The sequence below is a fragment of the Lucilia sericata genome, unplaced genomic scaffold (genome assembly GCF_015586225.1).
Source record: "Lucilia sericata isolate MDLA Ls3-8-SP2 unplaced genomic scaffold, ASM1558622v1 Contig000495F_arrow, whole genome shotgun sequence".
Taxonomy (NCBI): Eukaryota; Metazoa; Arthropoda; class Insecta; order Diptera; family Calliphoridae; genus Lucilia; species Lucilia sericata.
Window position 1 is genome coordinate 69062 of NW_023994509.1, and position 17100 is coordinate 86161.

At 34.2% G+C, this 17100-nt stretch overlaps 2 protein-coding genes across 2 annotated transcripts in view; one reads left to right on the forward strand and one right to left on the reverse strand.

Moving 5' to 3' along the window:
* LOC119605533 (peroxisomal membrane protein PEX14) overlaps window positions 1-2602 on the reverse strand; it is a 64067-nt gene extending 61465 nt beyond the window's left edge. Inside the window, exons 1-2 of the mRNA XM_037958709.1 lie at window positions 2418-2602; window positions 2267-2355 (exon numbers count right to left, since the gene is read on the reverse strand). Coding sequence (XP_037814637.1) covers window positions 2267-2355; window positions 2418-2474 — 146 coding nt within the window. The 5' untranslated portion in view covers window positions 2475-2602. The remainder of the gene's footprint in view (window positions 1-2266; window positions 2356-2417) is intronic.
* A 5832-nt stretch (window positions 2603-8434) lies between these two features.
* Window positions 8435-9869, forward strand: LOC119605547 (adult cuticle protein 1). The gene is made up of 2 exons (XM_037958735.1): window positions 8435-8578; window positions 9261-9869. Exons 1-2 carry the CDS (start codon window positions 8573-8575, stop codon window positions 9567-9569), a joined length of 315 nt encoding a protein of 104 aa, XP_037814663.1. The 5' UTR covers window positions 8435-8572; the 3' UTR covers window positions 9570-9869.
* The last annotated feature ends 7231 nt before the right edge of the window (window positions 9870-17100 follow it).

Below are 17100 nucleotides of genomic sequence, written 5' to 3' on the forward strand. Positions count from 1 at the left end.
TCTATAGTGAAGACTATAGATTAGTCTCCAGTCACGACTATAGATTAGTCTAAAGTCAAAACTATAGATTAGTCTTTAGTCAAGACTATAGTTTGGTCTATAGTCAAGACTACAGACTGGTCTATAGTCAAGACTACAGACTGGTCTATAGTCAAGACTACAGACTGGTCTATAGTCAAGACTACAGACTGGTCTACAGTCAAGACTACAGATTGTTCTATAGACAAAACTATAGACAGGTTATGTCATGACTATAGACTGGTCTGTAGTCAACACTAAAGACTGGTCTATAGTAAAGACTACAGAATGGTCTACAATCAAGGCTATAGACTGGTCTATAGACAAAACTATTGGCTGGTCTACAGTCAAGACTAGTGTGTGCCAATACTATAGACTGGTCTATAGTCAAGACTATAGATTGATATATAGTCAAGACTATAGATTGATCTATAGTCAAGACTATAGACAGGTTTATAGACAAAACTATGGACAGGTTTATAGACAAAACTATGGACAGGTTTATACTGTCAAGACTATAGACCAATCTATAGTTTTGAATATAGACCAGTTTATAGTCTCGACCATAGGAAAGGACTGTTCTATTGTCGATACTATAGACTGTTCTATGGTCGAGACTATAGACTGGTCTATAGTCAAGATTATAGACTGGTCTATAGTCAAGACTATAGACTGGTCTATAGTCAAGGTTTATACAGTCAAGACTATAGACCAATCTATAGTTTTGACTATAGACCAGTCTATAGTCTCGACCATAGCAAAGGACTGTTCTCTTGTCGATACTATAGACTGGTCTATGGTCGAGACTATAGACTGGTCTATAGTCAAGATTATAGACTGGTCTATAGTCAAGACTATAGACTGGTCTATAGTCAAGACCATAGACTGGTCTATAGTCAAGACTATAGACTGGTCTATAGTCAAGACTATAGACTGGTCTATAGTCAAGACTATAGACTGGTCTATAGTCAAGACTATAGACTGGTCTATAGTCAAGACTATAGACTGGTCTATAGTCAAGACTATAGACTGGTCTATAGTCAAGACTATAGACTGGTCTATAGTCAAGACTATAGACTGGTCTATAGTCAAGACTATAGACTGGTCTATAGTCAAGACTATAGACTGGTCTATAGTCAAGACTACAGACTGGTCTATAGTCAAGACTATAGACTGGTCTATAGTCAAGACTATAGACTGGTCTATAGTTAAGACTATAGACTGGTCTATAGTCAAGACTACAGACTGGTCTATAGTCAAGACTACAGACTGGTCTATAGTCAAGACTATAGACTGGTCTATAGTCAAGACTATAGACTGGTCTATAGTCAAGACTATAGACTGGTCTATAGTCAAGACTATAGACTGGTCTATAGTCAAGACTATAGACTGGTCTATAGTCAAGACTATAGACTGGTCTATAGTCAAGACTATAGACTGGTCTATAGTCAAGACTATAGACTGGTCTATAGTCAAGTCTATAGACTGGTCTATAGTCAAGACTATAGACTGGTCTATAGTCAAGTCTATAGACTGGTCTATAGTCAAGTCTATAGACTGGTCTATAGTCAGGACTATAGTCAAGACTATAGACTGGTCTATAGTCAGGACTATAGTCAAGACTATAGACTGGTCTATAGTCAGGACTATAGTCAAGACTATAGACTGGTCTACAGTCAGGACTATAGTCAAGACTATAGACTGGTCTATAGTCAGGACTATAGTCAAGACTATAGACTGGTCTATAGTCAATACTATAGTCTATAGTCTATAGTCATGGCTAAAGATTGGTCTTTAGTTCAGACTATAGACTGGTCAGTAGTCAGGATTTTAGACTGGTCTATAGACAAGACTATTGATTGGTGTAAAGTCAAGACTATAGATTGTTCTATAGACAAGCTTAGTGAAGGCTATAGACTGGTATATAATCAAGACTATATAGGCTGTAGTAATTTAATACTACGGGCAGACCCATAGTAAATGCTATAATCACTAGCGAATCTGCGTTTAAGTCTAATTAAATGTTATGAAAATATATTTGGCAATCATTCACAACCAATAATTATCATTAAGTTGCATAAATTATCGTCTTATTCATATTTAATCAATAAACTCATAAATTTTGGCACGTGATTAAATAAGACGCAAAATAGCACCACTCATAAAATGTAAAAAAAAACTTAATTTTCCAAAATATAATAACAATAAAAATATCGAATAGAAATAATCAAACAATTTTCAAACTCACGCAACCAAAACATCCGGATCCTCCCACCATTTACGTGACGACGGCTCTAAATATAAACGTACACTGCGCCAACCACCAACTTTCTTAACCTGCAACAAAAATATAGCTAAAACTAGTAGCAAATTTATTGTTGCATTTGAAAATTATATACCCGATAACGTTTACTGCCGCGATTTGTATTATTGTCAACAAAAATTAAACGCGCCATTTGTGTAATACTTCCCCGACACAGATTAAATAAATAGTGGGTTTAAAATTTGAATATGAGAAAACTTTATATTTTAGCAGAAATATAAAATAGTTTTGTAGGGCAAAATTTAAAATATTTTAAGAATGTCATAGAAACAGTTTAAAGTATTTGACGTTTCAGAAGGAAATAAGGGTTTACAACAAATGTTTTGTAAATTATATAGGAGTACACAGAGGGAAAAAGAAATATACACGCTTGGTACCAAATTGGCACCAAAGAGTTTGTAATTTTTCAATAACAACCGTTGTCAAAGTATATACATACGTACGACAACACTATGTCGCAACATTGTCAACATTGCAACATTTCGTTGTCGAAATCTAAATTTTTTACACATACGTTGTCTAAATGTTAACAAACGTGGTAAGTTCACTATTGCAAACAATCCGTTGCCAATATGTTTTAAAATGAAACATTATTTATCTTTAATCAGAACGTTGTGGTACAGAATACAAGTCATATTTCAGATATCTTGCCCATTGGACGTTCCAAATTTGGCCCATTTTTTAACAAAATTTACATAAACTCTTGACCACATATTCTAAAATCCTAAAGCTAGGATCTGCAAGCAGGAAACAATTTTAGAAACCTTCAAGTATTTTATCAGACCCAAAAAAGTGGGCCCTATAGGCAAAATTAAAAAAAAACAAATTTTTGGGAATTTCACCATTTCGTTTCAGTTTTTAGGAATATTGCCGAATTCCATTTGACCTTTTGACATTTTGATATCAACCGTCAAAAAAGATATATTGTCATTCCGTTTGTAACACATCAAAATATTGTTCTAAGACCTATACAAGTATATATATTCTGGGTCCTTATTAGATTCTAAGACGAACTATGTCCGTCAGCTATAGAGCTGAAATTTCACCCCATCAAAAAAGAACACATCGAAATATTGGTTATAGACCCACAAAAGTATATATATTCTGGGTCCTTATTAAATTCTAAAACGATCTAGCCATGTCTGTCCGTCCGTCCGTATGTCTGTCTGTTGAAGGCACGATAGAGTCCGAACGGAAAAATATGATGAGTGATGAAATTTGACTCACATAAGTTTCAATGGAGCCAATATCTCTATATCAACTTTTATGTGGATCGGTCCATAGTTGACCCTACACCCCTCCCCCCTTATAAGGTCCCCTTCAAAAAAGACTTTAACGTTCATTACTGGCTTAGAAATACTAGTATGACAATGAAATTTGACATAAGTAAGTCTCTTATGAATCATAAGTTATGATTCAAAACCTCTCTACCAAATTTTATGCGGAGCGGTCCATAATTGAGCCTACCTCCCATATAAGGTTCCCTTCAAAAAATAATTATAACGCTCATTACTGGCTTAAAAATACGAGTATAGTGATGCAAGTCGACACACATAAGTTTCAATGGAGCCAAAATCTCTTTATCAAGTTTATGTGGATCGGTCCATAGTTGACCCTACCCCCATATAAGGTCCCCTTCAAAAAATGACTTTAACTAACATTAGTGGCTTAAAAATACGAGTAAAGCGATGAAATTCGACCCATGTAAGTTCACTTAACCAAATTTTATGTCAATCGGTCCATAATTGACCTTACCCCCCTATAAGACCCCTTCAGATAATTAGTTTAACGCTCATTACTGGCTTAAAAGTACGAGTATAGAGATAAAATTTAAGCCAGAACATCTATACTGACTTTTATGACTGACCCCATATAAGCTCGCCTTCAGAAAATAACTTTAAAGCTCAGTACTGACTTAGCAATACGAGAAAAGCGATGAAATTCGACACACATATGTTTTATACGAGTTAAAATCTCTCTACCAAATTTATTGAGGATCAGTCCATAAGAAAATTACTTTAACGATCATTCCTGACTTAAAAATACGTGAAATCGGTCTAAAAAAATTATGAAAAAAATTATGAAAAATGGTCAATAATTAACCCTATCTCTCAGTAATATCACCCTGATGTTTATAGGGAAGCATTCCTTTTACGGTATACGGTTTGATGGTGGGTATATGAGATTCGGCCGAATATGACACTCTCACTTATTAGTTTATAATGTTTATTAGGTGAATTGAAAATGAGCATTATTGGTCCACGATTTCATATACGCTCGTGACTGACTTAGTAAAGTATGTATAGGAGCCAAATCATTTTTGCCCAAGATTATGAGAATTGGCTCATAATTGACCCTATATAAAGCCCCGACAGAAAATTATGGTCCTATCCTTATAAATTTTGGTAGAAGGATTTACGTCTACATCAGTTATTTATGCAGAATATCATCGTGATATTAGTCTTTATAAGTGAATTTTTACCATCAAGTCATTTTCTGAAGGGGAGGATAGGGTCAAATGAGGTCCGATCATTATGAAAATCATCAGTATCATTAAGACATAAGTTTTGAGAATTTTGAAGTGATACAGAAACATTTAACATATTTATGAGCTCAAAAGCCCTATTCGGAGAGTACGGTTGTATGGGGGCAGCACGAAATAATGGACCGATTTCAACCATTTTCAAGAGGCTTCGTCCTTGAGTCAAAAGAAGAGTATATGCCAAATTTTATCTTGAAAATTGCAACGTGTAAAATGCGCACAAGCTCACACAGACGGACGGACAGACAGAAAGAAAGCGATTCTGAGTCGATTGGTATACTTTAAGGTGCGTGTAGGACCAATATTTTTACAAATATCAGCACAAACGCATAATATCCTCCCCACTATAGTGGTGTAGGGTATAAAAATGTACATGTCTAAGGTGACCTGCTTTGAGTCTTGTGGGATCCATTATCAAAAATTAAACTCGATTAGGCGCTACTGTATAATGTGGGGTGGGTATCACATTTTGGAGGGGATTCAACTTTAAATTTAATTTGCTTTTTAAAACATTTCAGCAAAAAAGCATGCGTCAGCAGTTTTTTCTTAAAATCCATTATATTTAGTATGTTGTAGGTAGGTTGATAGGAGGATGTATATTACATCAAATCAGAAGAAATACACCTAGCCCGATAGTGGCCTGTTGTGCGCTCCTTATCATGAGAAAAAAAAGGGAACTGAATGAATTATTTTTCAGTGTTCATAAACTCAGTTTCCTGAACGTAATTCTTAAGAATCTTCCTATCAGTGTTAGTCAGGAATGTTATTTCCGGAATAACATTACTTCCAAGATACTTGGATCTAACTTCGACGAATGCCTGGCAGTGGCAAAGTGCTCCAGAGTTTCACTGTCCTCACTGTCCACTAAATTATTTTTCAGTGTTCATAAACTCAGTTTCCTGAACGTAATTCTTAAGAATCTTCCAATCAGTGTTAGTCAGGAATGTTATTTCCGGAATAACATTACTTCCAAGATACTTGGATCTAACTTCGACGAATGCCTGGCAGTGGCAAAGTGCTCCAGAGTTTCACTGTCCTCTCCACATGCTCTACATTCGTCTAAATCCGCACGTCCAATTTTGCATAGATGTGCTCGTAATCCTGTGTGTCCACTCAGAATACGTACCATCATGCTAACTTCAGACTTGCTCATTTTGAGGAGATTTTTCGTCTTGCTCTTATCAGGGTCACCCCATAGGATCTTCGGGGTTCTAGCCACTGTTTCATTATTCCAAGAGGCCTTATGGGATTCTCTCACCCATATTTTTAGTTTAGCTTTTGCTGCGTCGAATGGTTTCGCGTTTGTCAGGTTAACTGCCTCGAGCTCCCTACCTTTTAAAGCTATTACATTCGCCCTTTCGTTGCCGACTACTCCCGACTGGGCTGGTACTCATATGATGTGAACCTTACCTCTGGGAGAGTATTCAGTTAAAGCTTTCTTACAATCCAATACGGTCTTAGATTTAGTTCTATCGCCTGATATCGCCCTAATTGCCTCCTGGCTATCGGTAAATATATTAAGCGCTATGGGCGCCATATTTATTCTAATCCAATTTACGCATTCCGTTATTGCTCGTACTTCTGCCTGGAAGCTTGTGTTATGATTTGGTAAACGGTGGTATATTTCTGTTTCTGGGTCTTCAATATAGAACCCCAGCCAAACTTTGTCCTCCAATTTAGAGCCATCCATGTAACAAGGGATTCCTACTGGTATTTGCTCTAATGTTCCGCTTGACCAAGACATTCTATCTGGGATCAGCGTTTTAAAGTTTCTGACATATTCTGTGTCTGGTATACGATCAGGCACGTCCGATGATTGTGTATATCCTTCCAATGTGTCCAGTATACATTGATGACGTGTTCTATAACCGCGTTTGGCCAGTTCGCCTAAGGTAAAGTAAAGAGCCGTTCGGCTGTAAGCGAATGGGTGGAATATCTAGCAACGTTTCCAGAGCCTTTGGTTGAAGTAGTACACATGGCACCACTTATACCCAATCAACATGTGCGCTGAACTTTGATATTGCACTTTTTGTCTAAAGCAGTCCACCAGATTATTGAAGCATAAGCTAGAATTGGTCTAATTAAACTTTTATAAAGCCAATTTGTCATAGTAGGACTAAGACCCCATTTCATGCATATAGTTCTCCTACATATCGCCCAGCACCGATGTGCCTTGTTGATCCTATCCTCTATGTGGTGACTCCATTTTAATTTCCGGTCGAGTATTACACCTAAGTACTTAACTTTGTCTGTCACTGGTATCTTCTTGCCCAGGAAGCAAGGTTCAGTATACGTAGAAATGTTTGTCTTTCTTGTGAAAAGATAGATTTCCGTTTTTGCCGGGTTAACATTGAGGCCTCTCGGTTGAGCCCATCTCAAGGACGTATTCAGAGCCTCCTCAGCTCTTCTACACAAGTAATTTGAATCCTTTCCCTTTAAAAGTATTACGACATCGTCTGCATAGCAGACAGGTCTAAGTCCTTTCTCGGTTAGGGTCCTTAGGAGGCTATTAGTTATATCGTACATCTCGCAGCTTATCCATCTGTAGTACGTTGTAAGTATTATCGTTTAAAATTGTTTTGATCTAATTGATGTTAAAACAATTGTAACTGTTAAACCTACAAATCGTGAGATTGATCACATATATAAACCTCTTAGCAACAATTAACCATATAAGTAAAATTAAAAAATACCATAATTGTTGACATTATGTAATTCTTAGCTAACACGTGCAAATTGGTTTTATAACAGAATAAAAAATCTGCATTAATGGCAGATTAAGAATCGTTACAAGCAGCACCGATGAAATATTGAAAACGTTTTAAAAAACATTTCTTATAAAATTGTAAATTAGCGTAATAAATTAAGAAAATAATGTATTAATTGAAATGTTTTAGCTATTTAATAAAATTAATTGAATACACATAGTTTTAATGGCGGGCGTTTAGGAACTAAAACAATTTGCTATAATGACGTAACAATTAATTGCAATGACATCTGTATACGTACAAGTCAATCAAGTAGGCAGAAATGTTTGTTATATATCGACAAGGGTAGAGTTGTTTTAAAATGGTGTGTTAATGGATTTAAAATAAGTAAGTTAGTAACGGTGGTTTGATGTTAATATTCATAATTATTCATATATGTATATTTCCGCAAGTTTAGGTTGTTGGCAATTTTCACTTTCAATTGAACTGGATTGGAGATTATAATTTGCATTTGTTGAAAAAATAAAAGAAATAACTTGATTTTATATATATTATCTTATTATGAGTAGAATTAAATATTTGAGATTTTATTTAGAATGACAATAAATGTAAAAATATTTTTTCTACAATTATAATGAAATCTATACTTGAAATAGAGCTTAAAGAGAACAAAAAAACGTAAAGTACTGGTAATGAGAAACATAAAATAGTTCTGGAATTAATTAAACAACCAGACAACCAACCTTACTTGGTAAAGTTAATTATAGATTGACTCAAATTCCACGCTGGCCATTATTTGTTGACACCTATGTTATGGTTTGGAGTAGAATAGCGAAAAAAAAGACAAGAACTGGAACTGGAGGTATAAAAGATTGTTGCGCACGTTCGGATATCAGTAGAATTATTTCTAACGTTAAAGCGTCTAGAAAGCTTTCAATTTCATAAAACATCAATAAATTATTTTTGATTTACATTGCAAACATGAAGGTGAGAATTTTATAAAACGAATACTTGAAGAATTTGAAATATTTAGTGATTGTGATTTAAGAATTTTTAACATTTATGTGAACAAAAAGTGATTTTCTAAGAAAAGTGAAAATATTTGATCCTGAAACTATAACAATAATGTGCAAAATGTATAAACATGAGATGTCCTTTGAATCTAATTCTATAAATAGGTACCAATGGAACTCAAACTATATTCTCTCTTGATCAGAAATGTTCAGTAATGAACCACTTTTCCGACAACAATGGCATCGCTTAGAAAGTGTAAATTGATAACGAATCTTTGTTCTTAATGCTTGAGTTACGACATAAATATCATTTTGATCCTGAATCTATAACAGATGTCCTTCTATTGCTTTGAATCTAATCCTATAAATAAGTGCCCATGGAACTCAAACTATATTCTCTCTTTTCCGAAAACAATGGCATCGCTTAGAAAGTGTACATTGATAACGAATCCTTGTTCTTAATGCTTGAGTTACGAGATTAATATCAGTTGAACCGATATAATGTTTATAGTAAAAGTTTTTAGAAGTTTCCATAAAAAATTTCAAATATTAGATAATATCTCGAAAATTTTTAAAGATATACTTTTGCTCGATCCATGCTTCTTTTAAATAGGTACAACATTTTAATAATTTTCCTTATTTTTTCCTCATTTCAGTTCGCCGTTGTCGTAGTCTTGGTTGCTTTGGCTTTGGGTGCTAACGCCTCTATCTTGCCCGGTGCCGTAGTTGTTGGTCATCCAGGAGCTATCATTGCCGCCCCTGGTGCTGTAGCTGTTCATGCTGCCGTTCCCAGTCCCGTACAAATCGTATCCGGTCCAGCTGTTGTAGCCGCCCCAGTTGTTGTTCCCGCACCCACTGGCACCTATGTAGCTAAGACCCGTGGTGCTGTACATGTAGCTCCATTGCCCGGACATATTCAATCGGCTGTGTCCGCTAACTTGCAACCTGCTCCTGGTACCCTATAATTTAACTCCATAAGAGAATTGAAAAAAAAAAAAAAACGTTGGTTCAACTTAATATGCTTCTGAATTTGGTTCTATGATTTATACCACTTCCACCACCACCAGCACCACAATCCCCCTTATATCACTACATCCTTTTAGTGCCGCCCAAGCACTTACTCTAAATGGTTTTAAGCCACTTCATTACTTCCCATGTAAATAACACAAAAAGACCAACAAACCATCAACACCACCAACTTCAGTTTTCGTTTGTTTTTTTTTAGTTAAAATTTTTTAAAACAACAAGTTGCAACAAAATGATAATTTTAAAATAATTTAAGTTTTCCTTTTTTCCCTTTTATTCTTTTTTACTTTTTTATCATTTTCCTTTTACGTTCTTACTACTCGTATGTTTCTATACTTTCTTGTAATAGTCATTTCTATCTATTCCATTCACTCAGTCGTTCTTGTCTTTCCCTTGTGATATATATTTTTAATATTTACCGCCCTCTAAGTCATTTCTCACCTGCCATCTATTGTCTTTTTAGCAACTGCCGTTATTTTTGTATTATAACCTTAACCGTTAGTCATCTATACTTGGATCATGTGTTTGACATTATGAAAAGTTTAGAATCAATTTGTGACAAACAAACAAAAAAAAATGTTAAATTGTTTAAAAGAAAATAAAGAAAAACTTAAAAATTAATCAAATTGTGTGTTTTAATGATTTCTAGGAGGATGATATACAAATTTAAAAAATTGTTTAATCTTATCTATTAAAGGAGAATAAAAATCTAAGTTTAATTTTAATACTATAATCAAATAATGCTTAAAAATAACGAAAAACAAATTGTCTCAAACGATTTAAAGTTTCCGCCAAGCTGGAGAACATCGTTAAGAAACATATAAGAGGAAACATTAATAGTCTGGTGGTACCGCCAGGAACCAAGAAAAATAGAGTTTTTAGTTTGTAATTTTTTCGTTAACTTCATGTTATGACTGTTAAATAGTTATACCCTACACCACTACATATAGTGGGGAGTGTATTATACGTTTGTATAATACCTAAAAATATTGGTCGTGCACCCAACTTAAAGTATACCAATCTGCTAAGAATCACACTTTGAATAGATCTAGCTATGTGCGTCTATCCATCCGCCTGTCTGTGTGTCCATGTAAAGATTGTGCGCACGCTACAGGTCGCAATTTAATTTGATGGAAAATTATTAAAATTGGACAATTATTATTTTGACTAGCCTCATACAATAGGGCTTTTGAGCTTATTTGTTATATTAAATGTTCTAGTATGTCAACAAAAAGCGGCAATAGTTAGTTTTAAAAATTCACGTATAAACATAAATAACTTTAATGTAGGTCTAAATTCGTCTACTAAAGTTTATTAGGATAGGCCCTTAGCACCATATCAACCTCTTATCGAAAATCTCCTTTTATACCCTCCACTTATAGAACTTATATATACGTTTGTCATTACATGTGCAACACCTAAAAATATTCATTTTAGACCCAACAAAGTATATTAATATATTCCTTGTATATATATTCTGAGTCGATTTAGCTATGTCCGTCTGTCTGTGTAAAACACACTCACGAAAAAACTAAGCAAAGGAAATTAACCAAATTCACCAACAATATTTGTTATTGTCTTAAGTATTTTGGTATCAGCAAAATCAGTTCACTAAAGATTTTTTGATGAATTTTGTCAAACATTATTTTTTTTGCCAGGGATCAAGTATCTTCAAAATCGTAACATGTTTCCCATAGCCCCCATACAAAGGTATATATTCCAGGAAATTAGTTTATATAGTTAATAACTCCCTCAAATATATCGGTATCAACACAAAATTTTGTACATGTAAATATAATATGAATAGAAATCATACTATTAACGTAAATCTGTATCAGTCCACAATTGGTCATAGCTCCCATATAAGGTCCACTTCCTAAATTACTTAAACGCAAATATTTCATGGATTGATTTCAAATGTTTTGTCTTCATATAAATCATTCCACCAATTTTTTTCCGGATTGGTTTATTATTGATCATAGCTCTCATATAAAACCCACTTCTGAAAATCACTTAAAAAAATCATTGTCAAAAAAAGCTTTCTTGATAAAATTCGACACAAATATGTTTTGTGTATATATGAATCACTCTACGATAGGCCCGTAATTGGTCATAGCTTCAAAATATATAATAAAGTCCTGTTCCAAAAATCAGTTAAACGCACATATTTCATTAATTGATAAATCTATTGGAGTAAAATTTGACTTAATTTTTTTTGCATATAAATCATTAACGTAATTTTTTCCTTATCGGTCCATAATTGGTCACAACTCCCATATAAGAACCGAAAATTAAAAAATCCACATTGACAATAAAAGTTATCGTGATAAAATTCGACATAAATGTGTATTTTGAATATATAAATCATTATACGGAATTTTTTTCCGGATCGATCAATAAGTTTACTTTTGAAGATCACTTAATACCACTTACCACGGATAAAATTCGACATGAGTATGTTCTGTGTATAGATAAATCATTCTATTAAAATGTTTTGGAACTGGCCTATTAATATAAATTTTTCTGCACCTAATCGAAATTAGTTCGACATACATATACATAAATGATAGTACCCTCAATACGGAGATAAAAAATTGGCAAGCTATCTAAAAAGTAGATAGTTAAATGGGGTTTAATAAAAAGTAGCTTGATGGTGGAGGGTATTTAAGATTCGGCATATCCGAATATAGCACTCTTACTTGTTATTACTTCATTAGGGATAGAGAAGTACCAAAAGGTACTTTAATAACACTAAAAAAAAAGAGATTTAGTAACACTAAATATGCCAATAGGATGTTACTTGACACTCCGGCACAAATGACTATTTTTTCGTACTTTTTCTTTTTTTTACTGGTACTTTTTGAGTTTTTTATAATATTGAACCTAGAGACATGAAATTAAACCGGAGTAAATGAGAACCCATAAGAGGTGACTTTTTGGCACTTTTTCGCCCTTTAACTGGTACTTTTTGAGTTTTCTATAATACTGAACTTAGAAACATGAATTAAAGCCCGAAGTAAATGAGAACCTATAAAAGGGGACTTTTTGGTTTTTTAGAGTGTTGAGCATTTTAAGCCAGTTATAGCAAGACCCTTAATGATTTTAGCACCTAGGACAAAATACATAATGTTATTTTTTTACAATTGGCACTTCTTTAAAATACAGAAAGTTTAGCAATTTATTGCCATTCTTTGGGTAAGATGCAATGATATTTCCTTTCCTCTAGAGTTACAAACAGACCAAAATTCGGCTCAATAAGAGTGTGACGCATTCTGTATTTAAAATATGTATCACCAAAATTCAGACTAACAAAATCACAGTGGGCAGACACTAGAGTTTACCGTCGCTTAAGTCGCCATAGAAAGACTCTCAGTAGACGTTCTTCGTATGGGGAATAGGCGCTTCTAAGTCAAGGTCACCATAGAGTAATAGTATAATAAAGATGAAAGCGAAAACTTAGTTACAAAATTTTGAACTTAGTTCTAAACATGAATGTTTTGATACCATTCTGATCCAAACTCGTTACTAAATATATACTTCTCAGGTGTAATCAATCCGACATCCGACATCTATTAAAACGTGCTGAAGTCTATATATAGTGTTGGAGATATAAGATCACCACTTATGAACTTCAAAACAGTCGAACACTACTTCCTAACTTGATATTTATGCATGTATTTGTGAGTACAATTTTAGTAATGGAGTTAATATTGTCCGACTAAGATAATTTCAACTACGATTACAAGGCATGTCTGTGATCTAAAAACAGATTTATAATTTACAATTAACAATTTGCATAAAATCAATATAATTCATTTTTGGTTTCGTTGGAGTTTTCATTTGAGTCTTGTGATTAAAAAATTGTTTTATTTAATTTGTTTTAGCTTGGAACTAGAGTTTGTTTAAGGTGTGCAAAATGTAAAAAAAATGTAATAATAGTTATAGCTTTAAGTTTAATGGTAAATTGTTTATTTAAATAACGGTGTTATTTTATTAACCATTAAAAAAATATGGAAAATAAATTGAAATAAATTAAACACCAGCTGTATTTTAAGGTAAACTACTTGTAAATAAGTAAGTGTTGTCGATAAGGAAAGGTCGTGTCAAAGAGTTTGAAATGTAATTTACCTTGTCGTTGGAGTTTATGATTATTCGATTCGATAAGTCGAGTTATAAAAACCATTGATTTATTAAGAAGTTTTTCAAAATAACCAATTTTGAATATTCTGATAACTGTAATATAATATCATTCGTCTAGTAATTCAGACGAATATTATTTAAAGTTTTGATGCTACATCCATAAATCGAATAATAAACACTTTGTTAGTCGATTAAATCGAATCAATTATTTCCTAATAGAGCTGCCAATCAATTTGCTAAAATAAACTCTAAAAGGGACTGGTCAACAATTATCACGAAATATCAAGAATAGAGAAAACAATCACTCAATTCATAACACGTTTTCTTTGGCAAAATGAATTGACACAACTCAACAGTATAAACAACTTCAAACCATCAATGTATTCAAAAGTGTCATAAATTATCAATAAAACTGTCAACTTAAGAATGAAACAAAAAAAAAAAAAAAATAAGAATAATAAAAAAAACTTAAACAATTGCAGACATCTTAAGAGTATCATGTGTCAGAATTAAAATCAAAATCCCAACAATCCAGAGATGTCAATCGTTGTTTGACAACAATGATTGTCATTAGAAAGAAAACAAGAGTGTAACAGCAGCAGCAGCAACAGCAACAGTCGCTGTAGAACAAAACAAAAAAAACAAACATGTTGTGATTCTGACACACACCAACTATTAACACTCCATAGCCCGAGTGGACAAGCGAGTCTGATAAAACATGATGTCCAACACACATACCACAACTAATAGACAGCAACTTGTAATCCAACAACAATTAGGAATCAAATGTCTAGTAGTAGCCAAGCCCAAAGGCATCAACATATTGCTGTTACTCGTAAATCTTTGTTAGAATTGTAAACTAAACCGCTAAATACTAGTTACCAGTAAACCGCGTGTAAACCTAAGCCACAGCGCATGCGTCATGACTTTTTTGCGCGTTTTTTAACAAAAACGAGTAGTTTCTTTAATGGCCAGCAAAACATGAAAATGGAACATAAAACGCCACCGGACATTGATTGAAATTACAATTTACAAATGGGAATACAAGTAAAATTTATGAAGCATAAACTTGTAACATAATGTTTTTTTTTGTTATTACTATTAATATTCACTGAAAAATCACAAAATGTAAGACATATAGCTTCGGGATAAATGGGAATTAATTGCATATCTCATTTTTATACCCACTATCAAAAATGCAGGATTTTGTCCTTCAGACTGTAATACTGCATTAGTCGCAAACCTATAAAAGTATTCTAAGCCTCATTCGTTTATATTTAAAAGATTTCTTTTGTTTTGAATATTTGTTTCCGTTTAGCCCAGAAGGAATCGGTCTATAAAGACCTGTCACCAATTTGAAAAATTTGATGAAAAAACTGAATACCGAAATTACCACTATTGATACATTTTTATGTGAGTCTAGAGGTTTATATCAAGCTATCAAATACTGCATTCCTGTAATATAAGGAATAACATAGGTCGTCATCGGTTCTGCAATAATTGTAACATTAGTGTTAAGTCATTCTTCTATCAACTATGCAGTCCGAACACTTTTCACATTCTACAAGTTCTTAATATGGGATCACGAAAGATTCTGTTTGATTCAGGTGATGTCGCAATACTTCTAAAGGGAAAGGATCCAAACTACTTGTGTAGAAGAGCTGAAGAGGCTCTGAATATGGCCTCTGAATCGAGAGGCCTCAATGTTAACCCGGTAAAGACGGATATCTGTCTTTTTACAAGAAAGACAAACATTTATTATTATATATTGGACCCTGGACAAGAAGATATCGGTGACAGACAAAGTTAAGTACTTAGGTGTAATCCTTGACCAGAAATAAAAATGGAGGCATTACATAGTGGATAGGATCAAACAGGCACATCGGTGCTGGGCGCTATGTATAGTAGAAGAACCATAGGTATGAAATGGGGCCTGAACCTTTCGAGAGCAGGACGAGTAGCCTCCATGAAATGAGTTGGTCTGAGTTTAATTTTATTAGTCTGTTCTTGTCTCCTGTGGGGCAGCAGTTCTCTATGTCTGGTAGTAGGTAAGCCTGTCCAGAGTCTGAAAAAAAACCATGCTCTGAGCGCTTCAAGCTGTAGTATGTTGTCTTATGCTGAGGCCTCGTTTAGTGTAGTGGAATTGCCAGGCTCTACTAACGCACACAGAAGAGCTCTCTTCAATGGCCAAAATTGAGGGGGTAAACGGAAATCATCCGAAGTAACGCATAAATGGCGCCGGTCCGAGGATGCCGCCCTGCCAAGTTCCAAGAAGTCCAGACACAATCCTGCACGTATCATAAGCGGGTCGTATAGGGAAGTCGACCAAAGACAACATAATTTGGGCGATTATTGACCGCAGATAGATTAAAATTAAAGGAAAGAGACAGCTGCAGAATCTAGCCGCGAAACAGATTCAGTACCATAGAAAAAGGTCGAAGGAGTTCTTGAGATTGTCCAAAATTATTAAAATAGAAGTCAACCAAAGGTCACATAATTTGGGCAATTATTAACCGCAGAATCTAGCCGCGGAACAGATTCAGTACCATAGAAAAAGGTCGATGGAGTTCTTGAGATCGTCCAAAATTATTAAAATAGTGAGAAATTTGCCGGTTACCCTAACATATATGTGTACATATGTTCGGATGTGCTCTTTCTAAAGCAGAACTTCTTTAAATATTGGCGAAATTCACTGTGGTTTTATATTGTTCTTGTAAGTGGGAAACAATTGATAGCAACGAAATTCCTATTTGTGACGTGAAGGCTACGTTGATCTATTGGATTAGAGAAAATTTATGTGATCACAAGGCCTATAAGTGGACCTAAGTGAGCTGTGCTTATGGCGGCTACCACGTTAACCTTAGCTGCCAATATCGGTACGGCATTTAACATCGAAATTCAAATTTTACATAACGATATGAACTTGGGGCGTCATGAAATAACTCCCCGAAACAAAAATGAAATAACTCCCTAAAAATTTGTTCAGAAAGCAAAAACAACGAAATTTGAGCATTTAATTCGCTTTTTGGAGCATTATTTCCCATTTAAAATGGGAAGTTATTTCATTATGAAATAATTCATCAAAATTCAAAAATGAAATAAATCCTATTTTTGGGGAGTTATCACACAAAATAAAAATATGTATATGTTTGATAGCCGGACTTCGGCCGGGCGCAAGGGTTTCATCCTATGTGGTATATTGGACACCAGCTTCGCTAAGAATACACTCTCCCTGTATCAAGAGCGTACGGCCTTAGGCCGGCGTTTTGGAAATCTTAACTAAGCGAAGCCGGTGTTGGACATATGATAGAGTGATAAATCCTTGTGTCC